This window comes from Dama dama, chromosome 5, assembly GCF_033118175.1.
Source record: "Dama dama isolate Ldn47 chromosome 5, ASM3311817v1, whole genome shotgun sequence".
Taxonomy (NCBI): domain Eukaryota; kingdom Metazoa; phylum Chordata; class Mammalia; order Artiodactyla; family Cervidae; genus Dama; species Dama dama.
In genome coordinates this window covers 19654394-19681501 of record NC_083685.1, presented here as the reverse complement: position 1 = coordinate 19681501, position 27108 = coordinate 19654394, and the positions used below count along the sequence as shown (strand labels likewise).

Here is a 27108-nt window from a genome sequence, read left to right as displayed (position 1 = left end):
GGCCCACACGTAGGAGAATGCAGATCTGGTTGGAGTAAGGGGTAAAGGGGGTTGGGCAAGATGGCGGCACACCTGTCCTACGGGCGAGTGAACCTCAATGTGCTACGCGAGGCTGTGCGTCGCGAGCTGCGCGAGTTCCTGGACAAGTGCGCGGGAAGCAAGGTGAGGGACAGTGCGCGGCGACACCGCCGTCCGGCCTGGCCTCATCCGGTCCCTAACTGCCTGGGCTCCAAGTGTACTAGGTCCCCTAGGGCTTCCAGGGAGGAGACCTGGCGGAAACGATAAGTCGGGGGGAGGGGCCCATTGGTGGGGCTTCCATCGCTAAGTACGCGTGGCATCGCTGTTGTTTCGTGGCTGCAGAATAAGCCACCGTGTTGTCGCAGCCCTTCGTGAACCAGCTTGTGACAGGTGCCTCTCAGGTCCAGAGAGGCGGATCCGGCGCCCCCCGGCCCAGTTCCCACCCGAGATATTGGAACTGGGGAGGCGGCCCCGCCCAGGAACGTAGCTGCACCGGTGTCCATTCATTACAAAGATCATACGTGTCGTTATAGATCATATCCTCTAAAGAATGAACATAAATTACCAACACCTTGCAATCTGCTGCTCACTTGAATTGTGAGAAGGTGTAACTATCTGAGATTTTTAACGTCAGCTTACTTAAATAGTATATATATATTTTTTTGCTTGTTGTTTATTAGCACCCAGCTCACAGTGGAATCAGAAACCGTAGATCAGGAACTTCACAGGCCTTCTTTTAAGTGGTATTACCTCCCTCCTCTCCCCTTAGGATTTATCAGTCTTCCTAAGTAACTGGCAATATAACTCTGAAGAGAAGAGGAAAATTGGGGAAATTCAGCAGTCAGTATTAGAAAAAATAGGACCCCAAGAAATGGAGTGAGTGCTAGCAGCTATGGAGAGAAAACAAAGGCAGGCTAAGTCCTAGGCGCCCAGTTCCAGCTCATTAAATAACTCTGAAATCTGAATGAGATCATGGATTGTATCAGTGTCCATACCCTCGTTGTAATATCTATTGTACTATGTTTTGCGGAATGTTTGCATTGGGGGAAACTGGACAGAGCATATTGGGTCTCCCTGTATTGTTTCTTTCAACTGAGTATTTGTAGTTCTACAGGTGTCTCAATAAAACTTTCAATTTAAAAAAGAAAGAAAAAGAACTGACACTGGACTTGAGCAGTAGAAATGCTCAGAGGGTCCCGGAGCAATGCTCTGTGAGGTCGTTCTGTCCCAGGCTGGAGACCTGACTTCTTCATGCTGTTTATATTCAAGGTCCTAATATGGCCTTGGACCTTTTTAAAAAATTAATCTATTTTTATTTTTGTTTGCATTGGGTCTTCGTTGTTGCCTGTGAACTTTCTCTAGTTGCAGAGTTTGGGGCTACTCTCTAGTTTCGGTGTGCGGGCTTCTTCCTGCTGTGGCTTGTCTTGTGGAGCACGGGCTCTCGGTGCACAGGCTTCATTAGTCGCAGCATGCAGGCTCAGTAGTTGTGGCTTGCTGGCTCTAAGGCATGTGAACTTCAGTAGTTTTCAGCATGGGGGCTCATTAGTTGTGGTTCAGGGGTCCTTGAGCGTGCAGACTTCAGTAGTTGCAGTACTTGAGCTCAGTGGTTGTGGCGTATGGGCTTAGCTGTTCTGAGGCATATAGAATCTTCCCAGACCAGAGATCAAACCCATGTCCTGTGCATGGCAGGTGGACTTCCATCCGCTGTGCCGCCAGGGAGTCCTGGACATGTTACTTAAACTTCCTGAGCCTTTAAAATTTTTCTCTTGTCAAAATAAACTTTGTAATACCTATATCAGAGGTTTTAGTTTTTATAATTGAATTGTATGCCGCTTATAAAATAGTAGGTTGAACTATTGCATTTGGCAGTTTCCATATGGTTCAGTCTAATAATAATACCGTGACACAGATACACAGCAAACTACAGTTCCTTGTTTCCTTTAATTGTTCAGTCACTCAGTCATGTCCGACTCTTTGCAACCCCATGGACTTTAGCACTCCAGGCTTCCCTGTCCTTCACCATCTCCTGGAGCTTGCTCAAACTCATGTCCATTGAGTCAGTGTTGCCATTCAACTATCTCATCCTCTGTCATTGCCTTTTCCTCCTGCCTTCAGTCTTTCCCAGCATCAGGGTCTTTTCAGCTATTCACATCAGATGGCCCAAGTCTTGGAGCTTCAGCTTCAGCATCAGTCCTTCCAATGAATATTCAGGGTTTATTTCTTTTAGGACTGACTGGTTTGATCTCCTTGCAATCCAAGGGACTCTCAAGAGTCTTCTTCAGCACCACAGTTCAAAAGCCTCAGTTCTTCAGTGTTCAGCCTTCTTTATAGTCCAACTCTTGCATCTATACATGACTACTGGAAAAACCATAGCTTTGACTAGACTGAGCTTTGTTGACAAAGTAGTGTCTCTGCTTTTTAATATGCTCTCTAGGTTGGTCATAGCTTTTCTTCCAAGGAGCAAGCGTCTTTTAATTTCTTGACTGCAGTGATTTTTTAGCCCAAGAAAATAAAATCTGTCACTGTTTTCATTGTTTCCCCATGTATCAGCCATGAAGTGGTGGAACTAGATGCCATGATCTGTGTCTTTTGAATGTTGAGTTTTAAGCTGGCTTTTTCACTCTCTTTCACCTTCATCAAGAGGCTCTTTAGTTCCTCTTTACTTTCTGCCATAAGGGTGGTGTCATCTGCATATTTGAGGTTATTGATATTTCTCCCGACAATCTTGATTCCACTTTGTGCTTCATCCAGCCCAGCGTTTCACATGGTGTACTATGCATATAAGTTAAATAAGCAGGGTGATAATATACAACCTTGATGTACTCCTTTCCCAATTTTGAACTAGTCTGTTGTTCCATGTCTGGTTCTAACTGTTACTTCTTGACCTGCACACAGCTTTCTCAGGACACAGGTCAGGTTGTTTGGTATTCCCATCTCTTGAAGAATTTGCCAGTTTGTTATGATCCACACAAAGGCTTTAGCATAGCCAGTAAAGCAGAAGTAGATGTTTTTCTGGAATTCTCTTGCTTTTTTAATGATCCAGTGGAAGTTGACAATTTGATCTCTGATTCCTCTGCCTTTTCTAAATCCAGCTTGAATGTCTGGAAGTTCTTGGTTCATGTATTGTTGAAGCCTCCCTTGGAGAATTTTGAGCATTACTTTGCTAGCATGTCAAATGAGTGCAACTGTGCAGTAGTTTTAACATTCTTTGGCATTGCCTTTCTTTGGGATTGGAATGAAAACTGACCTTTCCCAGTCCTGTGGCCACTGCTGAGTTTTCCGTATTTGCTGGCATATTGAGTGCAGCACTTTAACAGCATCCTCTTTTAGGATTTGAAATAGCTCAGCTGGAATTCCATCACCTCCACTAGCTTTGTTCCTAGTGATGCTTTCTAAGGCCCACTTGGCTTCAAAGGACAGTGATTAAATCTTAATTTTCCTATGACCGCCAGTGACATTACTTGCCCTGGTGCTGTTTTTTGTTTGTTTGTTTGTTTTGTTTTAAGATCCACACAATATAAATGTGACCAGAGCTAGTTACAGTCTTTGTTTATTCAGACTTTGAGGGCAGTAGTTCTACTATGTATGACTGCCATTTTCTGTTGATATTGTTGAAATTCTTGATATTAACTGTAATGTTCATTTCTTTCCTCTTGTAGGCAATAGTTTGGGATGAGTATCTCACTGGACCCTTTGGCCTGATTGCACAGTATTCACTGTTGAAGGTAAGTGAACTGTTTGGGTTTTGTTCAGGAATTAATAACTCTGTACTTCAGCAATAATAGTAAGATTTTACATTTCCTCCTGAGTAAACAGCTTGCAGGGCTGTTTGGTCTTTATAAACACAGATGCTAATGTATGGCTAACATTTTGTATTCAGTGATCCTTTGGTTAATGATTCTGTATTGATCCTAATTGCTCTTGTTGTTGTTGTTTAGTCTCTAAGTCGTGTCTGACTTTTCTGTGACCCTTTAGACTGTAGCCCACCAGGCTCCTCTGTCCATGGGATCCCTGGCCAGAATATTGGAATGGGTTGCCATCTCCTTCTTCAGGGGATCTTCCTGACCCAGGGGTCAAACCTGCATCTCCTGCATCAGGAGGCGGATTCTTTACCGCTGAGCCACCACAGAAGTCTAGCATTATATGACTGTTACCTGGTATCTTTGATACTTTATCGCATTAGAGTCATTTATACTCAAAGACTGTCACAGTGACTTCATCCTGAAACCTTACTGTTAATATAACTGGCTTTGGGAAATCTAAATTTTCAGAACAAAGCATTGATGTGCATTGACTGGGAGTGTTTCTGATGTCCGAGTGTGACCATGATACTTAAAGTTGAGTGATTTTGTTAACCTTTTGTGTATCTGTTTTCTTAGGAACATGAAGTGGAAAAAATGTTTACGCTTAAAGGAAGTCGTTTGCCAGCAGCTGATGTCAAGAATATAATATTTTTTGTCAGACCCAGGCTAGAATTGATGGATATCATTGCTGAAAACGTGCTCAGGTATCTCAGAACTTATGTTTGCGCCAGTAGGAGTTAATCCTTCTAATGATTTTAATGTCCTAAGCTTTTCATTGTCAACCCCTTCTCTTGCCAGTGCCTTGGATGGTGGTCTTTGGCTTCTTGTTTGTTTGTTTTTAATATTTATTTATCTGGTCATGCTGTGTCTTAGTTGCAGCACTCAGGACCTTCGATCTTCGTTGTGGCATGTGGGGTCTTCAGTTGCAGCATGCAAACTCTTTTTCTTTTTCTTTTTTTAATATTTATTTATTGGCTGTGCTGGGTCTTTGTCGCTGCACGTGGGCTTTTTTGGTTTCAGAGAGTGAGTTCTACTCTCTAGTTGTGATGTGCGGGCTTTTCTTTGCAGCAGCTGCTCTTGTAGTGGAGCACGGACTCAAGGGCACGTGGGCCTCAGGTGTTGCCGCTCATGGGCTCCAGAGTGCAGGCTTTGGAGCTGTGGTACACGGCCTTAGTTGTTCATGGCACGTGGGATCTTCCCAGACCAGGAATTGAACCAGTGTTTCCTGCATTGCCGGGCAGTTCCTTCACCACTGGCCCATCAGGGAAACCCACGCGAACCCTTCTTTGGGATCTAGATTCCTGATCAGGGACTGAACCCAAGCCCCCTGCATTGGGAGAGCAGAGTCTTAGACCCTGGACCACCAAAAACGTCCCAGAAAGTGGTCTTTTAGAAAAACTAGGACAGACGTGGAAAAATACAAGAATGGAAATAGGAAACTTGTGACATTGTTCAAACAGTCTGAGAGGGCAGTCATCATAAAACTGCATTCTTTTAGGACAGCTAAAAGTTTGGATATGTATCAGTAGAAAGGACCCTGGTTTTAAAAATGAACAACAACAACAAAAAAGCCTGGCTCTAATGGTTAAACTGATTACAAGGTGCTTGAATTTTATAAGCAAAGTAAGAGCTGATTAAAATTTAATATAGCATCCAGTCTAGAGAGGAAGTTCTCCCAGCTCCGTCTGCACTCTGTGATATAATCGATTGATGTAGCTCCTAAAATCTTAAAAGCCATATGGGCTATTTTGAGAAGTCCACTGTCAAGGAGAGGAGAAAGAAGAGTCAATAGTGAGCTTTCATTTTAAAAGCATTGGTTTGGTTAAAGAACCATTTGTTTTGAATAAGACACAGATACCCCATTTCAGTAAACCTCAGAGCTTTAATGCCCCTGAAAATAGTTAAAGAGAGAGCTAGAAAATACACATATTGGCTGTGAATCAATGCTTGGTTTCCTGTCAGGGGAAAAAAAAAAAGGAGCAAGAAAGTGACTGTAACTGTTTGGGTCTGAAAGTCAATGTCGTATGTTTATCTCACCTGCATTTATTTAGTGCTTTCTGTGTGCACGGCAGTGGGGATAGAGTAAGTGAAATAGTTCAAGACTCTAGGGAGCTCATAAGCTAACAAATGTTCCTTCTTTTGCAGTGAAGACAGACGTGGCCCAGCAAGAGATTTCCACATTTTGTTCGTGCCACGACGTAGCTTATTGTGCGAACAACGGTTGAAGGATCTGGGTGTTTTGGGATCCTTTATTCATAGGGAAGAGTACAGCCTAGATCTCATTCCTTTTGATGGGGATCTCCTATCCATGGAATCGGAGGGTGCATTCAAAGTAAGTTTGGCTTTTTCTGTTTTAATATCAGGCTGTGATTTTTGCCAAATTTGTGAGCTTGATGGTCATTTTCATCTCAGATGTATAGCAGAATGATTCAGTATTTTTGCAGATTATATTCTATTATGGGTTATTATATTAGGTAGAGTTTCATGTGTTGTACAGTATATCCTTGTAGCTTTTTTTTTTTTTTTAACTAATTGGTATCTGTTAGTCCCATACCCTTAACTTGTCCCTCCCTTCTTCCATGCCCTGCTAGTTTCTTTTCTTGCCTTTTTTTTTGGATGGGGGGCGGTGAAGTAGGAAAGAATAGCTTTATTGCTTTGCCAGGCAAAGGGGGCCACAGTGGGCTACTGCCCTCAAAACTGTGTATCCCCTCCTGGAGGGAGTAGTGAGGAGTTTTATAGCAATGGTCCAAAGAGGGCATGATCAACTTGTGGACACTCTTCTGATTGGTCAGTGGTGAGGTAAGTGGGAGTCAGCATCATCAGCCTTCTGATTCCAGTGGGTCTGGAGTCTGCATGCTTAATGAGCAGCATACAGTTAAGTCCTCCCAGCTGGTGGGGGTGTCAGTATCTGGTGTCTGGACTTACTGAGGCTCAGGTTCTTTGTGTCTCAGCACAGAAGGAATTCAGTGAGAGGCAAAGGGATAGGCAAGAAGTGGATTTATTAATAAAGGACACTTGTAAGAGATGCAAGCTGGCAGGCGAGGGAGCTCTGCCACTACTCGTTGGTTTTCTATGTCTGTAAGTCTGTTTCTGTTTTGTGTATGCATTCATGGTATTATCTTTTTAGATTCCACATATGAGTGACATCACATAGTGTTTGTCTTTCTCTGTCTTATTTCGCTAAGCATAATATTCTCTAGGTCCATACATGTTGCTACAAATGGCACTATTTCATTCTTTTTTAATGGATGAGTAATATTCCATCATACACTTGCTAAATTGCTTCAGTTATATCCAACTCTGTGTGACCCTTTGTACTGTAGCTCTCCAAGCTCCTTTGTCCATGGCATTCTCCAGACAAGAATACTGGAGTGGGTTGCCATGCCCTCCTCCAGGGGATCTTCCCAACCCAGGGATTGAACCCAGGTCTCCTGCATTGGCAGGCGGGTTCTTTACCACTAGTGCCACCTGGGAAGCCCAATATTCCATTGTGTGTGTGTGTTTGTGTATGTGTATATATATATATATATATATATACAGACACATACACACATATATATATATGTGTGTGTGTGTATATATATATATCTCCCCACACACCCCCTATCTTCATAATCCATTCATCTGTTAATGAGCACTTAGGTCGCTTCCATGTCTGTTGTAATTAGTACTCTTATGAATGTTGGGGTACATTCAGTATCTTTTCAAATTAGTGTTTTTGTTTTTTCCAGATATATATCTGGGAGTGGGATTGCTATTTCATATGGCAATTTTAGTTTTTTAAGGAACCTTCATACTGTTTTCCATAGTGGCTGCACCAATTTATATTCCCACCAGGAACGTAGGAGGGTTCCCTTTCCCTTTTTTCCATACCCCTCCAGCATTTATTATTTGTGGGCTTTTTAATGCTGGCCGTTCTCACTGGTGGAAGGTGCTCATTGTAGTTTTGATTTGCATTTTTCTAATAATTAGTGACATTGAGCATCTTTTCATGTACCTACGTGGCCATCTGTATGTCTTCTTTGTAGAAATGTCCATTTATACCTTATGCTTATTTTTTTTATTGGGTTGTTTATTTTTTTGTTATTAAGTTGTATGAGCTGTTTGTATATTTTGGAAATTAAGCCCTTGTCCATCGCTTTGTTTGAAAATAATTTCTCCCAGTTCATACGTTGTCTTCATTTTGTTTATAGTTTCCCTTGCTTTGCAAAAGCTTATAAATTTGATTAGGTCCAATTTGTTTATCTTTGCTTTTATTTCTGTTGCCTTGGGAAACTGACCTAAGAAAACATTGGTATGATTTATATTAGAATGTTTTGCCTACATTCTCTTCTAGGAGTTTTATGGTATCATGTCTTATATTCAAGTAAACATGGCACTTTAAAAATTCTTTTATTGGTTGATTTATATTTTTGGCTGCAGTGGGTCTTTGTTGCTGTGTTAGGGGGCTAGTTGCAGCAAGCAGGGGCTACTTTCTAGTTGTCTCTTGACTTAGTTTATGGTAGTTTTTGCTATGTGTACTTTCTTTCTTTTTAAGTATATTCTGTACTCAGATGAGTGCACGAATTAGGAGTATAAAGTTTGATGGATTTTCACAAACTGAACACACCTGGGATTCTGCTTGAGAAAAAAAAAACAAAAATGCTACCAGGATTCCAGAATGCCTCCTTTTCCACTTTTAGTTACTCCCCACCCTATGTGTGTTTTCTTAATGTAATCATGTTTATCTGTGTTTCCTTCTTTGAATTTTGCGTATGTGACAGTGATCTTGCTAGTCTGGAGACTAGAACTTTTGAGAAGCACTGGTCTTGTGCCCAAAATTATTTGAAACTTTTCTTCTGTATTATGTTCTTACTGTGATCACTGTCTTCAAAGAGTTAACCTGAGGAAAAAACTCAGTGGCACCCCTGATGAATTTTATAACCAAGAGAGTTTCTTGGCTCTTTTTTTTAAAGTCATGTTCCCCATTGTTTTGCTTACACCAAACCTCTTCCAGTGGTGCTACAGATTTCTCCACCTACCCCCCGCCCCACCGCCAACCTAATGTTTTATATGAAACATACAGAAAAGTTGGAAGTTGAAAGAATGGTACAGTGAACACCTGTAGACTCATCACCTAGATTCTGGAATTAACATTTTGCTGTATTAACTTAAAATCATGTACCTATAATGGTGTACCCTGGTGTAATTAATTCACATCTGTGCAATTAATGTGACTCGGCAGCAGCTGAGGGAAACTTGCCCTGGCATGATAAAACCTGCCCAGAGGAGAGATTTCCTGTTTATCTAACCGCTGGTTTGCAAGAAAGGACAGAATTCTTTTCTGCCAAGAATTTCAAGCCCTTGGCTGTATATGTTCACTGAAGATTCTGTTTTAGAAATCAAGGATTTTGCCTGAATAATAAAGCTAAGAATTCTACCTAATGTTAAATTCAAGTCCAATTTCTAATACAGGTGAGGTAATTATACTTATTTATTGGATTTTAAACAGTGAACATCATTAGGTTTTTGGTTTCTTTTTTTTTTTTTTTTGGCATCAGGAGACACACGTGGACCTTCCTGTGCTTTGAGGACATGATTTTGGTCATCTTGAACATTATACTGTACAGAATGTGGGAATTAGAGTTCAGTTCAGTTGAGTGCTCAGTCACAGGGCTTAAACTGTTTTGGCCTTCACTTGTACATGTAGGAATGAATACATAGAAAATCTGCCTACCTCCTTTTAAAAAATTGCAAGATACTCTACTGTGTAGGCATGTGGGACTTTGGGGTCAAAAAAACATGTATGTTTAAATGTTAGTGGGTGTTAGCACTTGTCCCCTCCAAAAATGTCCTCATGGCTGAAATACCAGGTGAAATTCCACAAGCACAGAATAGTCGGATATTAGGACAAATAACCACCCACCACCAGTCATATGAGAACAAAAAATTCAAGATAAGTATCTATCCTCAACTTTTAAATCTTTTAAGAGATAGAATTATAAAAGGAATATCTTTATAGTAATGCAGGTTTCTAAATTTAAAAAATTAATACTACTTTGAGAGTTGTTATCTAATTTTATTTTTCTTAATTTTTGTCTTGGCTCTGCTCCGATAGGGAGTTTTAAGTAATTTTTCCATAAAGTATATCTCTGGACATTCTTTTTTTTTTTTTTTTCATTTATTTTTATTAGTTGGAGGCTAATTACTTTACAATATTGTAGTGGTTTCTGCCATACATTGACATGAATCAGCCATGGATTTACATGTGTTCCCCATCCTGATCCCCCCTCCCGCCTCCCTCCCCATCCCATCCCTCTGGGTCATCCCAGGGCACCAGCCCCGAGCACTTGTCTCATGCATCCAACCTGGACTGGCGATCTGTTTCACGCTTGATAATATACATGTTTCGATACTATTCTCTGAGATCATCCCACCCTCGCCTTCTCCCATAGAGTCCAAAAGTCTGTTCTATACATCTGTGTCTCTTTTTCTATCTTGCATATAGGGTTATTGTTACCATCTTTCTAAATTCCATATATATGCGTTAGTATAATGTATTGGTGTCTATCTTTCTGGCTTACTTCACTCTGTATAATGGGCTAGTACAGCCACTATGGAGAACAGTGTGGACATTCTTGATTTGGCTGTGCTGTATGCAGTGAAATGTTAGCATTGCCAGGCTTGGAAGAGCCACCAGGCATTACTTTCAGTGAAGACCGAGCGTCCTCACAGGCTCCTTCCAGGCACAGCCCCCCTTCCTCCCTGGGGCAGAACAGATGAATTCCGCCCTCTCATCCTGAATCCCTCCAGCATCCCCTCCCTCCTGGCTTTGGAGGCTACAGACATGTCAGGAGGGTCAGTGAGGGGTGTCTGGTCCAGTGTTCCATTCTGACTAATGAGTGGATGATGATTATGAAAAGGAAAAATCCAAATGATTTCTAATTGTTATATAATAAAATAATAGAAAAATAAAATACTAAAATTATTTGTTAATAATAAAAGCCATATATTAATATAACTAGAAAAACTAATAATTTATTTATATTTTAATATTATATTAATAATGTTAAATATTATTAATATTATAAATAATGACAAAAGCTCACACAAGCACTCATATGTTTCAGGTCCTGGGATGAAATGTTTTACATGTGTTTTCCTCATTTAATCCATATACTGTGTTGAATATACTCCTTCTGCAGACAGTAACGCATAGAGAGATTATCTAATTGCCCCAAGCACCAACTGGGAAGTGACACAGCTGAGGTTAGGAACAAGACAACCAGAGTCAGGAACCTGTGCTCCTACCAGTGTCAAAACTGCTGGAATCTCTCCTGTCACTTCCTAGCTGGTTTTTTTTTTAAAAACTTTTTATTTTGTATTGGGATATAGCCAATTAACAATGTGTTTTTTTCATTTTTATTATAATTTTCATAATTTATTGACTTTTTAGATTTTCTTCTCTTGAGTTGTCACTTTTGTATATTATGTTTCTTTTTATTTCTATGTTTTATTTTCAATTGGAGAATAATTGCTTTACAATGTTGTGTTGGTTTCTGCCACACAACGTGAATCAGCCACAAGTATATGTATGTCCCCTCCCTCTTGAACCTCCCTCCCACCTCCCCCCAGCTGGTTTGGTGTGTATTTTTGTGTCCCTTTTTCTATGCCAAAAAAGTACACATTTGCCTACTTTACAAAATATACCCTGTATACTTCATAAGTTAAAATATATTTTCTGACAATTGGATCACTCTAAAGATTGTTCAGCTACCCCTTTTTCATTTCTCAAGATGTTATGGCCTTCCGTTGCCGTCAGTGTATGTGAAAATCTGTGTGATGTTTGTAAAGACTGCCACGTATTCTGTTGTCAGGTCACCTGGGATTCTGGGGTTCAGAGAATATGTGCCCTTGTGGGTATCGCCATGTGACCTCCCACAGTGTCCTCCTAGCCTCTACACTCACCGCTGTGAATGAGAGGGCCTGGCTCCCTCCTAAGTCTTTCTTCGTAGTAGTGGTCTCGTCAGTAAGTCATGTCCAACTCTTTGTTAACCTGTGGACTGTAGCTCACCAGGCTCCTTCCTCTGTCCATGGGATTCTCCAGGCAAGAATATTGGAGTGGATTGCCATTTCCTCCTCCAGGGCATCTTCCTGATCCTGCTTGACAGGCAGATTCTTTACTGCTGAGCCATATGGGAAGCCCGTAAAATCTTTTCTAATCAGCAGCTTATTCAAGAGCTGGTAGACCAGGAGGAGTTCCTTCCAGAAGGCTCTGCCCTGGCAGAATTGCTTCCATAGCTGTCTCCTGATGGCAGAGCTGTTGAGCTCCTGGCCTGGGCTGCCAAACAGTAACTTTGTAAACTGGACCCCAGTCTGCAGCTTCCTGGCAAAGTGGGCAAGTGGAAACCATCTTACCCAGTGGCTGCCAAGTCCCAACACCAGACAGAGACAGGCATCACAGGGTACCCAGGTGACCGTGACAGTAACCGGCCCTTTCTCTCCACAGGAGTGCTATCTGGAAAGTGACCAGACCAGCCTGTACCATGCAGCCAAGGGGCTGATGACCCTGCAAGCTCTGTACGGGACTATCCCCCAGATCTTTGGGAAAGGAGAGTGCGCCCGGGTGAGAAACGGGAGATGCTTCTGGCGGTGGAGCAAGGGCCCCTTGGTCCCTGGGAAGGGGAGGAGTGGAAATCTTGTTTTGATTTGAAAATTCGCATACTTGCTGAAATTTCTTTATAGCTCCCAAATCGGCACAGTGTTTTGCAGATATGCTCAGGGAGGCAGTAATTTGTATCATCCAGTAATTGAAGTTGTGCATGTTCTCAGCTGAGATCACAGCAAGCAACTCTGTGCCTTCAGCTCATACCGTAAACAAGTGTGATTTTTGCTGCTATAGTGCCGTGCAGTACTCATGGCCACTTTTGTGTGTGTGTGTGCATTTTTGTGCTTTTTTTTTTTGGTTGGTGATTTCACTGTTAAAATGACCCCCAGGGGTGGTGTGGAAGTGCTATCCAGTTTTCAGAATGTAGGAAGGCTATGATGGGCCTTTAGGGAGAAAACTCATGTTAGATGAGTTTCATTTAGGTGTAAATGATAGTGTTGGAGAATCAACAACATATATTTAATGTCTTCAAATAAAACACACATCAAACAAGGTTATATATTGATCAGATGATGAAACTGTTGTAACCAGAGACTCAAGGAGCCCTCACCCTAATGGCCCTGCAGAGCAGTGGTTCAGTATTCACTGATTCACCATTCACGGTGACTTTATAGAATAGAACTTCTGTGAATAATAGAAATAGACGCTGTGATTTTATGCCTTGTTGAGAAATAGATGGTAAAAGTGTAAGTGTTGGAATGGGCATCCAACATGGAATGCTTTTCTGTCGCTGTTTATTTCTTGTCCATCTCACTCTTCCACCATTTGTCTCCAGTTTTTACTTTTTTGATACTTTACATTTTTAGCTGATTTTTTGTTTTTTTGTTTCTTTGGCTGTGCCATGTGGCATGTGGGATATTAGTTTCCTGACCAGGGATCAAACCTGGGCCCCTTGCAGTAGAAGCGCAGTCTTAACTACTGGATCACTAAGGAAGTTCTAGCCAATTTTTTTTTTTTTTAGTCCTAGCCAGATTTTTAAATCTGCTTATGCCCAGGAGAGTCCCACCTGATCCCATGTTTTGTTTCCAGCAAGTCGCCAATATGATGATCAGGATGAAGAGAGAGTTTACAGGAAGCCAGAATTCAATATTCCCCGTGTTTGATAATCTCTTGTTGCTTGATCGGAATGTGGATTTGTTATCGCCTCTCGCCACTCAGCTTACGTACGAAGGACTCATTGATGAAATTTATGGCATTCAGAACAGTGAGTAAAGTAACCCTGACTTTTACCCATAGGTAATCTGATAGGAATATCCAAAAGACCAGTTAAATTTTTTTTTCAAAGAAAAACCCATATTCCAAGCAGTATTTATTATAGTGGATCAGAGAAGAAAAAATATGCCAAAATAGTTACTCAGAAGAATTAATGTTTTTTTTCAGAAGACGCTTCCTTTCTAAATAACTCAGAGAGTATTTGGAAAAATTAAAATGCTGACTTTAGACCTGCAGACACTAGGATTCAGTGACACCTGAGCAAACTGTCCTTGTTGTTCACACATAGGCTGGCGAGTGTTTACTGCATAGGACTGTGTGTGCCCCCTGTGAGCAGAGGCCCAGGGCTAAATGCAGGTGGCCCTGAGATTCCAAGCTGGGCAGTCATTCAGGAAAGCTTGTGGATGAGGTGGCTTTTGTACTGGGTTTGGAAAGATGGGTAGAATTTAGGGGGGCATTGCTGGTGAGGGGCAGGCAGCGTAATACCTGCGGGGAACCGTGGGGCAAATGACTTGGTGAGGCAGAGGGCACAGCAGGGTACATTCTGGGAGAAAGGTGATAACAGGAGGTTGGACACACTTGATAATAGACTTGAAGGCCTGCTAGAGTTAGGCTTAACAGACAGTTTGGGTCAGAGGTCACAAGTATGTTTTATTTGGTTTTGACTGCATGACTTGTGTCTGTTTCTGTCACTCTTTAAAATTGGAGAAGACTCAAAAAAAAAAAAAATTTGGAGAAGACTCTACTAATGATCTTGATGTGTTCCATGTCTTTGAAAACCTATGAGGCTCTGGCAACACCATGACCACATTCCTATGTGGCAGCTGGTACCCAGTGAAGATCTCTTCTTTAGACAGGCCCTTGTCTCCAGATTACCACAGACTCTACCACTCCTGTCTCATCCAGGCCTCCTTCCCTCATTTACATCAGCCCCAGTCTCTACTGGCATCCTGAATTATATCATAGGGAGCCAAGGAATAGCCTTGGAGGAAAGCATGAAGACAGAAAACCAGCTGGTGGTGGCCAGGATTCAGGACAAGGATGGGGAGTCAATTCCTATTGGGTACAGGATTTCCTTTGGGTTTTTTGTTTTTTAATTTTATTTGGTTGCACCACAAGGCATGTAGTATCTTAGTTCAGGAAGCAGGAATTGAACCTGCACTCTCTGAAGTGGAAGCATGGAGTCTTAACCATTGGACTGCCGGGGAAGTCCCAGGGTTTTCTTTTGGGATAAAAAAAGTTCTGGAACTAGATAGCAGCTGTGGTTGTAGAAAGTTGTGTATATAATAAATGCTTTTGTAATATGGTTAAAATGGTAAGTTTTATGTTAGGTGTATTCTACCATAAGAATGCATGGATAAACAGATGGATAGATGGATGGCCAAGGGAATAGGTGAAGACACAGCCATAAAAAGGGGTTTCCACAAAGCAAAGTCTTTAATGTTAAGGCTGTAAAAAGTCTTATTTTTAAATTATTTGTTCCAAACTTTGGCTTTTTTTTTTTTTTTGGCTGTGTTGAGTCTTTTTTGTGGTGCAGGGGCTCAGTAGTTGCAGTACACGGGGTTAGTTGCCCTGCGGCACGTGAGATCCCAGTTCCCCATCAAACCCAAGATCCCTGCATTGGAAGGCAGATTCCTAACCACTGGACCACCCAGGGAAGTCACCAAAAGATGGCATCTTGACTACTTCTAAAAACTCCACTTCATGGACAGAGGAGGTCTATGCTAGATAGTAGGTGGGAATCAAAGAAACGAGGGAGCCCCTGCTCTTGGTTGCAGAGAGCAAAACACCTAAGATACCTTTAGAAGGAGCTTGGGTTTAGGGCAGCGAGGTGGCCTGGGGGGTGAAGGGAGACTATGTAAGATAGGTGAGAGGTAGGAAGGGATTCTGCAGGAAGAGAAGGAATATGTGTAAATTGTTTCTTGGCAGCAAGGTTTTCTTTTTCATAATATAAGTCAAACATTGATTAAGGGAAAAATGATAAAATCAAGAAGGCAAACATACATCTCCCATGATCCCTGAAATCCTGCCCCCAAACTTTGGGAGAACCAATGTTAATATTTTGGTGTATTTCCTCTTAGTCATTTTTTCTATGCAGAGTTTGTTTTTAGTTACCAAAAAGTAGAATCAGCTTGTACAAATTATTCTGAAATTTTTTTGGGGGGTGGGGGGGCTGTGCCACGTGGCTTATGGGATATCTTAGTTCCCTGATCAGGTTTTGATTGAACCTGAATTGAACCCAGGTCTTCACAGAGAAAGCGCTGAGTCCTAACCACTGGACTAGGTACAGGATTCCCTGACCTCGTTTTTGATTTGGTATAAGATGAGCATTTTCTCAGCATATGTATAATTTTAATAGCTTAATTAAAATCTGTAATTTATATTATACCATGGTTTGTACAACCCTTCCCCTAATGTTGGGCAGTTTATGTTGTTTGGGTTTTTTTTTTTTAATGGTTATAAAGGCATCTGTGTACATTATTTTTTTTCATATACTATATTTCTTCTGTATTCTCTGATGCAGGATTTAGGGGTCAGAGTATTAATATTATAAGGTCCTTGATTCATACTGCCAAGCTTCTTAGAGTTAAACCAGTTTATGTGCTAAGGCAACTCATAAGAGCATGTGGGGTATTTCCAGAAATGGCAACTAAGTTGGTTTGGAGGGAACAGAGGTGGGAGAAGTGGGTTAAGGCTCCTTAGTGGAGGAACTGGATGCTGTGCTGAGTAATTTGGGAGCTTCTTCTGGATTGGAGTGGACAGCTTCTGTAAAAGCCAGATAGCAGATATTTTAGGTTATACAGTGACTCTGTGGAGTCTCGGTTCTTCATTGTAATGTGAAAGCAGTCCCAGATGAGAGAAAACAAATGGTCATGGCTTTGTGCCAATAAAACTTTATAAAAACAGGAAGTAAGCTGAAATTGGCTTTCAGGTGATAGCTCTCAAACTATTTTGGACAACAACAAAATATGTATTATATCATGACCTACTACATACACACATACATGTGTATGAAACTGAAGCAAATTTTATTTAAAAAAAAAACCATTCCCCTACTTCATGTGATGCCCTATGGTATTTAATGTTTTATATGTTTGTTTATAATGCTAATTGCAACCCACCAACTTGATTTCATGATCCGCTAATGGGACATGACCTACAATTTGAAAACACCATAAGATAATGGGAGAGATCCTGGTAAAATTTTTTTAAGTGAAAACGTAACCCATCCCTGAATAAGTTTAGGAACTAACTAAACATTGCCGCAGTGATTTAGATAGGTGACTCCAAATAAAGGTGGAACCATGATATTAATATTGAAGAGTGACTGCATTCTATACTGTGATTGTGGAAAAATCAGAGCTTCAGTGCCATGCACCATTTTTTCTAAAGCCGGCTTCCACCCTCTTCTGAGTTGGAAAATTCTGTTTAGTGCCTGAGCACTTGACTGGTTCTTCCATTAAATGCACGCAGGGCCTTGTTCCCTTCTGCTGTTGTTCAGGTTATGTGAAATTGCCTCCGGAGAAATTTGCACCTAAAAAACAGGGCGATGGTGGTAAGGACCTTCCCACAGAAGCAAAGAAGCTTCAGCTGAATTCTGCAGAGGAGCTGTACGCTGAGATCAGAGATAAAAACTTCAATGCCGTGGGCTCTGTGCTTAGCAAGAAAGCAAAGGTGATCTCTGCAGCATTCGAGGTGAGATGGTTTGGTTGTTATCCAGCTTCTGTAGGTCACAGGCTAGACTGCTCACCCCTCCTAGCAAGGAAGGACTATCAAAAGTGTAGCCACTAAGCGGGTCTGCAGTTATCCTAACAAACTGTGGACTCAGCCACTGGAGGACCCAAGGTTTTCTTTTTTTTCTTTTTAATATATGCACCTTTATTCATTCATTCATTTATTCATTCTGCACCTTGTAGCATGCAGGGTCTTAGGTCCCCAACCACGGCTGGAACCCATGCCCCCTGCATTGGAAGCAAGGAGTTTCTAACCACTGAACCACCAGGGAAATCCCCCCAAAGGTTTTCTTTTTAAACTTCTTCCCAGACCCATGAGAAAAGGTGTTTTTCTCTTTTAGGGAGAGAAAGGGGTAGTATGTTCAGTTTACAAGCGTTCACCATAAATATTTGTTTTACGTTCTTTTTAATTATTTTCCATCTCTCTTAAGAGGAAGCCAGCTGTTCTCTAAACAAAAGATTCTCTATAATAGAACTTGCAATGTGGGCCGAAAGCTCCCAGTTTAGCCAACATACCAATGGCAAGGGAACTCTGCAGATGCAGGAGGTGATAATAAGAGCGAAATCCCAGGAGCCCAGAGCTTTTAAATGGACGGCTTCATTATCACCTTCCTGCCTCCTCTTGCCCAGCCACTGGGTTATTCTTGGTTAAGCTCATTTTTGAAATGGGAATTCAGTAGGATGCTGAACTCTGCATGTTTAGTCTTTGGAAACATATATTAGGAGAACTTTGAAGACTGGTTTTTTTCACTGAGTCTGTATTTCCAGGTTTCATCTTTTTTTTTTTTTTTGGTGGTGGTTTTTTTTTCTTTTATGTGGACCATTTTTAAAATCTTTATTGAACTTATTATTACAATTTTTGCTTCTGTTGTTCATGTTCTGGTTTTTTGGCCATGAGGCATGTGTGATTCGACCAGGGATCAAACCCACACCTCCTGCATGGGAAGGTAAAGTCTTAAAACACTGGACACACCTGGGAGGTCCCTAGGTTTCATCTTTCTTAGGATTAGTATTCGTTAATTGATTTGCTTCACTTTTCTGAGTTACTTGCTTTACAATTACTAAACTTCGCAGCAAAAAAAATTTCTCACATGAAGTAAGGTTCTTTTTATCCATGGACAATATTCAAGATTGAGATTCAGCAGTAAGAATGGATTTTTTTTCTGTTACAGAGGAAACTTGTTGCTATTTATGTTCCCCTCTTAACATAATGTCTTGATTTTAATTTTTCACTCAGAAATGTTTGTGGATAACCTAATATTGTCCCCCACAAATACTAATCACAGTATTATCTGGTGCCTGGGAAGGAAAAAAATCTTCGGCATTTGCTCCCTAAAAAAGTACTAATGTAGTGAACAGGAACACCGAGCCTGTCTTTTCTGTTTTTCTATGTCATGTTGAAGTTGGGTCTGGCCTGATTTATTTGTATTCCATTCTTTGTTTTGCATTAGTATAAATTGAATGTCCTCTAAGCAACACAAAGAACAGAGCGCTTAAAATATCTTCCCCACTTCCCGCTTCTGCTGTTTTCTGCATTTCAGGAAAGGCACAACGCCAAGACGGTTGGGGAGATCAAGCAGTTCGTTTCACAGCTGCCCCACATGCAGGCAGCACGAGGCTCCCTTGCAAATCACACCTCGATTGCAGAGCTGATCAAAGATGTAACTAGTGAGTATCCTTGGGAAGTGATGGAGCTCACCTGGGGCTGACGCACCATGACTGACACCGTGGCCATTGGCACCACCATGCTCCCTGGGAGGGCTAGCTCTGTTTTAATACCATATGTTATCCTCAGTGTTAATTAAATGTTCCCATGTTTATAGTAAAAAATGTTCCCTTTGTGATTAACTCAGTTTTCTTTCATTAATAAGATAATGTAATCATGTAATACAATATTTGGATTGTCAAAAAGAGAAAAAAATTCTTCCCCTAACATGAGGCAGTTAATTTTTTCAGTCTGGTTTTTATCCTGTCATTAAGGATTACTTAGAGCAGCATCCGGTCTCTGTTTGCGTTTTCGTTTTTCCCTTGAAGACTCCCTAGGTAGAGAGCATATGTTAAATATTTTGAAGGAGCTTGGGAAATGCCTGTAACACTAAAGATGAATTTACTTGTTAAAACACAGGCTATAAAAGCTGAGTTAGAGATTGTTCAATGCCCTGTTTTATAAAGTATACTTTGAATCTTACATAAAAGTGTTAGAAAATCAGTCCTTTGTTTTCATGTTGATGGAAGTGGAAATCAGGTGAAACTGGGTTAGAGCTGATGATGCAGGTAAAAGGCTCTTGGCAAATTAGCTTTCGTTGATACTGAAGAAAAATTCCCAAGATCTTATTAGAGTCCTAAGGATCTTGAGATCTCACTAGAGTCCTAAGAATAGCGAAAGGGGGTACAGGTTGACTGTTCCTGGATGTAACTTAGGAGGTCAGAGTTGTAGTTTTCCATGTTTCTTAGAAGATTCTTTTCAGGTGGCAGTTTGAATTTTTTTGTCTGCTTTCTTTTCTGCATGTTTCTTTTTTTTTTTTCCTGCATGTTTCTTAATCATGCTTTGTGTGTGAAAGTATTAACATTGATTGAATATCTCACTTACGAATTTGCCGTTTCCGTTTTAGCTTCTGAGGACTTCTTCGATAAACTGACAGTAGAGCAGGAGTTCATGTCTGGAATAGACACGGATAAAGTACGTGAGCATAAGCCTGTCCTAACAAACAGCTGATACCGTATCAAAACCAAGCTTACAGCTGGAAAAGCAGTTGCTTTGATTCCCATGCCTTATCCAAATATTTTGAAGAGCAGGTGCAAAATGTGAAAATAGAGATCTTAATCAAGTATTTAAGATTACTATATTGAAGGCACTTTCTTCAGTGCACAGAGAGGTGAGGTCCTGCCCCTAAAATCAAAGATCTCTAAATGAATAGATTTACTTCCTAAGTGAATTGGTCTTTTTTTTTTTAATTAATTAATTTATTTGGCTGCACCGGGTCTTGGTTGCAGCATGTGGAATCTTTTCGCTGGGGCATGTGGCATCCAGTTCCCTGACCAGGGATCTATCCCAGGCCCCCTGCATTGGGATCACTGAGTCTTAGCCACTGGATCACCAGGGAGGTCCCAGCAAATTGGTGTCATAGTTCCTTTACATATCCATATCTATTACTAAATTTGAAATGATTCAATTTATGAAAATTCCCAATTCTTGTTACTGTATGCTGATAAGTTGCTGCTGGGGTAGCCAGGATCACACACCCGGGACATGCAGCAGCCTCTGGAGGTTGTCCATCCATGGAGACAGATGAGTCCAGACAGGCTGCTGGGTCCCTCAAGTCTGCCTCACCAGCCTGCACTCCCGATCTCTGGTGTGTCTGCGTGGTGGCGGGGGTGTGTGTAGCAGGGGCTAAAGGAGCTACTCTAGAGGGAGCTGAGGGAAAGTGCAGATAGAATGAGCCCTTCTCCCACTCATCTCCTTTATTTGACCTTGAAAAATAATAGTAAATATCCAGTTGTGTCAGCCCCCAGTCCAGATGCTGGTACCCGTCTACACTTTGTTTTCAGGTCAACAGCTACATTGAGGATTGTATTGCCCAAAAACATCCCCTGATCAAGGTGTTAAGACTAGTTTGCCTCCAATCTGTGTGCAATAGTGGACTCAAACAGAAAGTTCTGGATTATTACAAAAGAGAAATTCTACAGGTCAGTATATTTTTAAATGACTAATTTGCCAGGGGTGAAAGCCTCTTTCTAAAAAAGTACTTCCCAAAGCTGCTATTTGGGTGTGGTATTTCCATTATCTTTTAAGTGTCTTAATACCTGGAGGGATTGTCCTTGGTATTTATTGTCTGCTGTGTTTGCATAATAATAACAATAGTTAATGTTTATTGAGCTTTTACTACATGCCAGGCTTAGTTAGAAGAGTGTTAGTGTATTCATTTGTTTAATCCTTACAAAGGTAATGAGCAAGATAGTCTTATCCCCATTTTATGGATGAGAAAACTAAGGCACAGAATAATGCTGTAACTTGCCCAAGGTCACCAGCTAGTGTGTGCCAGTTGTTTTTCATTCCCTAAGTTGTGTCTCTTTGAGACACCATAGACTGCAGCGCTCCAGGCTCCTCTGTCCTCCACTATCTCCCGGAGTTTGCTTAAATTCATGTCCGTTGAGTTGGTGATGCCATCTAACTATCTCATTCTCTGTCAACCCCTTCTCCTTTTGCCTTCAATCTTTCCCAGCATGAGGATCTTTTCCAGTGAGTTGGCTCTTCGCATCAGGTGGTCAGAGTATTGAAGCTTCAGCATCAGTCCTTCCAATGAATAGTCAGGTTGATTTCGTTTAGAATTGAGTGACTTGATCTCGTTGCAGTCCAAGGGACTCTCAAGAGTCTTCCCAACACCACAGTTCAAAAGCATCAATTCCTTGGTGCTCCACCTTCATGATCCAGCTCTCACATCCGTACATGATACTGGAAAAACCATAGCTTTGACTATATGGACCTTTGTTGGCAAAGTAATGTCTCTGCATTTTAATACGCTGTTTAGGTTTGTCATAGCTTTTCTTCCAAGGAACAAGCATCTTTTGATTTCACAGCTGTAGCCACTGTCCACAGTGATTCTGGAGCCCAAGAAAGGAAAGTCTGTCACTGCTTCCACGTTCTCCCCTTCTATTTGCCCTGAAGTAATGGAACCAGATGCCATGATCTTAGTTTTTTTTAGTACTTAGTTTTAAGCCAGTTCTTCCACTCTCCTCTTTCACCCTCATCAAGAGTCTGAGTTCCTCTTCACGTTCTGCTATAAGAATGGTATCATCTGCATATCTGTGGTGGTTGTGTTCTTGCCCAGAGAATCCCATGGATAGTATGTACCAGAGCCAGCACTAAACCCAGACAGCCAGGGCCTAGTGCTCCTGCTCTTTAACCAGACAATTCCACAGAGGAAGGGAACTTTCTGATGACAATTCTTTAGCTGACTTACTTAAATCAAGCCAGTTAACTTTACAGTAAGGAAAGGCCCACCATTGTTTTTAAAATTCTCCTGTTTAAAAATATTTCAGGCTGTATGTATTTGCTGTTACTATTTATAGTTAAGTACGTTATTGTCAAAACTAAATACTTAGTTTGGGTTTTTTGTTTGCTTCGCCTTTAAAAAATTACACATGCATTCTCATCATATAACATTCAAATGAAGCAGAAGTATATGGTGCAAGGGCTTCCCAGGTAGCTCAGAAGGTAAAGAATCTGCCTGCAATGCAGGAGACCCAAGTTCAATCCCTGGGTCTGGAAAATCCCCTGGAGAAGGGAATGGCAACCCATTCCAGTATTATTATTGCCTGGAGAATTTCATGGACAGAGGAGCCTGGTGGGCTACAGTCCATGGGGTCGTATAGAGTTGGACACAGCTGAGCATCTAACACACACACACACACACACACACACACACACACACACACACACAATACAAACTGTGACCCTCGCCTCCCGCTCCCCCACATTCCCCTCCAGGGACTCACGTGAGCAGTTTGGTTTGTGTGCTTCCAGATCCCCTTCTTTGCATGTGTGTACAAGAATGTTTACATGTACAGACCATGGGGCGAGAGCAACTGGATCTGAGTCCCAGCTCTGTTACTCATTAGCTGTGTGACCTTGGGCAAGTTATTTAAAGTTCTCTGTAAAATGGAGATAATAATATCTACCTCGTGGAGTTATAGTAAGAATGATTGAGTTAACAGATACAAAGCACTTAAAATATGAAAAGTGTCATATAAGCATCAGCTTTTATTGCTTATTAGATCTCTTTTAATAGAAATAAAATCCTACTACGTGAAGTACAGTAAGTCCCGTACACACAAACCTTTGAAAGTTACAAACTTTCCAAGATGTGAATGTGCATTCCATCAATGTGAGGCTTAAGAGAAACTGCAGCTTGCCCTCCAATTGTGTTAGTTGGATACTCAGGCTAACTTTGCTGGACTTAAAAAACGTGCTCTCAGAACAGAATTCTTTTGTATCTAGAGGACTTACTATATTCTATTTTTTTGTCCTTAAGAATAAATCCAGAAACTTGTTCTTAATCAGGGTGTGTAGGTCTGCCTCATTCTGCTTTTAACAGCTAATTATATTCCATATAAAAATATACTATAATTTTTGTTTTTTTGGCCAGGCTATGGGGGATCTCAGTTGCCTGACCAGGGATCAGACCCCCACCTCCTGCAGTGGAAACATGGGATCTTAACCACTGGACTGCCAGGGAAGTCCAGAATACTGTAATTTATTTGATGCTCACTTAAGTTGGGCCCATAAATTCTTGGAACTTTAAGGCGAAAAGTTTAAATGCTTTGAGTGATCCAGCAAGCTGGATTTGTTGTCATGGGCAAGCAGCTTTAGGACAGGCTTCCGTCCTTCCCTGCCCTGTGCCCGTGGACAGTCAGCACCTGGATTTTGGTAATGTGCCCCAGAGTGCTCACCAGTGGATTTGTTGGAAGTGCTCCTTTTTGAAAGTCACAGAAACCGTTTTCCTGATTTGATTTCTCTTGCAGACCTACGGCTATGAGCACATCCTGACCTTGCATAACCTTGAGAAGGCTGGTCTGCTGAAGCCACAGACGGGGGGCAGAAACAATTACCCCACTATCCGGAAAACGTTACGCCTTTGGATGGATGATGTAAATGAGCAAGTAAGATGCTACTCTTCAACTCACTGAGAGCTTCCCAGGTGGCTCAGTGGTAAAGAAACTGCCTGCCAATGCAGAAGATAATAGGAGACTCGGGTTCGATCCCTGGGTCGGGAGGATCCCCTGGAGGAAGAAATGGCAACTCACTCCAGTATTCTTGCCTGAAAAATCCCATGGCCAAAGGAGCCTGGTGGGCTACAGCCCACAGGGTCACAAAGAGTCAGACACCCCTATACACACTTCAACTCATTTGAGTTCCTGTTAATGGTTTATTGCCACAACATAACGATACTTGATCTATTCATCCACCTTCCTTTCTAAAGACAGTTTTCTAATTTTTTTTTTTTTAATGTGTGGATCCTAGCAGAAAGCAGTGCTCTTGTACTGAGTAGTTTGATGGAGTTTTATAAAGATGGGGTGGACCAGGGACAGGCAGTGCAGTAGAGAACCACTCACCCCTTCCCATCTGAGGTCTGAGGGCAGGGGTTCCAGAACCTGGAGAGCAGAGCTGTGTGGTGACAAGCCAAGGGACTCAACCAGCCTCTGGCAGCATTACAGAGAGGGAGTCAGGGCAACAAAACGTGACCGCACAGTCCTGTCCTCTCTCCATTTTCCAGCTGGTGTGGAGCCCACAGGGCTGCCTCTTGGTCACAGAGCACCAGGTAGAAGGTGGGGAGGGTCAGGCAAGGATCCAGTACAAAAGGAAAGCAGTTGGTGAGAAACAAGGTTCCTCCCACAGCCAACTTCAGTCTCCACTCAGAATTGATCATTATAACCAGTTCGTTATGCATCTTCCCAGAAAGATTCTATGTATAGACAAACATTTTTTTAAATATTTATTTATTGATTTGACTGCCCCAGGTCTTAACTGTGGCATGTGGGATCTAGTTCCCTGAACAGAGATTGAACCCAGGCCCTCTGCTTTGGGAATACAGAGTCTTAGCCACTGGACCACCAGGCAATCCTAGACAAACATTTTTACATAAATGGTGCATATTCTATACCTTGGGTCTTCAAAGTAGGGTGCACTTTGCTTTATATTTGTTATTTATTCCCATCTTTCTAAATTTCATTTTTCTTATATTCTTTTTTTGGTTTTTCATAAACCAAGAGGCACAAAAGCTAACAATTAAACAATCTCTTCTCTCAGTGCTAAAATTGGATTGTTTCTCCCCGGTGGGAATATCAGTTCAGTTCAGTTCAGTCACTCAGTCGTGTCTGACTCTTTGCGACACCATGAACCGCAGCACGCCAGGCCTCCCTGTCCATCACCAACTCCCGGAGTCCACCCAAACCCATGTCCATTGTGTTGGTGATGCCATAACCATCTCATCCTCTGTCGTCCCCCTCTCCTCCTGCCCTCAATCTTTCCCAGCATCAGGGTCTTTTCAAATTAGTCAGCTGTCCGCATCAGGTGGCCAAAGTATTAGAGTTTCAGCTTCAACATCAGTCCCTCCAATGAACACCCAGGACCTGTCTCCTTTAGGATGGACTGGTTGGATCTCCTTGCGGTCCAAGGGACTCTCAAGAGTCTTCTCCAACACCACAGTTCAAGAGCATCAATTCTTTGGCACTCAGCTTTCTTTATAGTCCAACTCTCACATCCATACATGATTACTGGAAAAACCATAGCCTTGACTAGACGGACCTTTGTTGACAAAGTAATGTCTCTGCTTTTTAATGTGCTGTCTAGGTTGGTCCTAACTTTCCTTCCAAGGAGTAAACGTCTTTTAATTTCATGGCTGCAATCACCATCTGCAGTGATTTTGAAGCCCAGAAAAATAGTCTGTCACTGTTTCCACTGTTTTCCCATCTATTTGCCATGACGTGATGGGACCAGATGCCATGATCTTAGTTTTCTGAATGTTGAGCTTTAAGCCAACTGTTTAACTCTCCTTTTTCACTTTTATCAAGAGGCTCTTTAGTTCTTCTTCACTTTCTACCATAAGGGTGGTGTCATCTGCATATCTGAGGTTATTGATATTTCACCCGGCAATCTTGATTCCAGCTTGTGCTTCCTCCAGCCCAGCGTTTCCCATGATGTACTCTGCATATAAGTTAAATAAGCAGGGTGACAATATACAGCTTTGATGTTCTCCTTTCCCTATTTGGAACTAGTCTTTTGTTCCATGGCCAGTTCTAACTTGCTTCCTGACCTGTATACAGGTTTCTCAAGAGGCAGGTCAGGTGGTCTGTTATTTCCATCTCTTTCAGAATTTTCCACAGTTTATTGTGATCCACACAGTCAAAGACTTTGGCAGAGTCAATAAAGGAGAAATAGATGTTTTTCCTGAACTCTCCTGCTTTTTTGATTATCCAGCAGATGTTGGCAATTTGATCTCTGGTTCCTCTGCCTTTTCTAAAACCAGCTTGAATATCTGGAGTTCACGGTTCACATATTGCTGAAGCCTGGCTTGGAGAATTTTGAGCATTACTTTACTAGCGTATGAGATGAGTGCAATGGTGTGGTAGTTTGAACATTCTTTGGCATTACCTTTCTTTGGGATTGGAATGACAGCCATAATTCCTGTATTGTACAATGTAAATCATGTATTAGTTTGGCTCTTCACTGCCGTGACCAGCCTGTACCTACCTCACCCATCCGCCTCTTACTCTCTCAGCACTCAGGATCTTACTTCCAAGCAGGGATGGAACCTGTGCTTCCTGCATATATGGAAGTACAGAGTCTTAATCAATGGATCACCAGGGAAGGCCCCTCCTTCATTCTTTTATATATGTATTTGACTGCATTAGGTCTTAGTTGCGGCATGTGGGATCTTTTACTGTGATTCATGGGTTTAGCTGCACTGCAGCGTGTGAGATCTTAGTTCCCCAGCTAGGAAATCAAACCTGCATCTGCTGCATTAGGTGGATTCTTAACCACTGGACCACCAGAGAAGTCCCCCCTCCTTCATTCTTTTAAGTTCTTTTTAATTGCTCCATAGTGGTTTTTCAGTTATATCTTGTTTTATGATTTATTAGAAATTGAAGTCATTTGCAGTCTTTCACTAGTTCATACAGTGTTGCATTAATATGT

At 41.6% G+C, this 27108-nt stretch overlaps 1 protein-coding gene across 2 annotated transcripts in view; it reads left to right on the top strand.

Moving 5' to 3' along the window:
• Positions 1–27108, top strand: part of VPS33A (VPS33A core subunit of CORVET and HOPS complexes) — a 29277-nt gene continuing 2169 nt past the window's right edge. For both annotated transcript variants that reach the window (XM_061141983.1, XM_061141984.1), the window contains exons 1-11: positions 1–162; positions 3678–3743; positions 4398–4525; positions 5967–6153; positions 12310–12426; positions 13498–13672; positions 17183–17376; positions 18956–19082; positions 20027–20094; positions 20964–21101; positions 23937–24074. In XM_061141983.1, the coding sequence (XP_060997966.1) occupies positions 61–162; positions 3678–3743; positions 4398–4525; positions 5967–6153; positions 12310–12426; positions 13498–13672; positions 17183–17376; positions 18956–19082; positions 20027–20094; positions 20964–21101; positions 23937–24074 (1440 nt within the window). In that variant the 5' untranslated portion in view covers positions 1–60. The remainder of the gene's footprint in view (positions 163–3677; positions 3744–4397; positions 4526–5966; positions 6154–12309; positions 12427–13497; positions 13673–17182; positions 17377–18955; positions 19083–20026; positions 20095–20963; positions 21102–23936; positions 24075–27108) is intronic.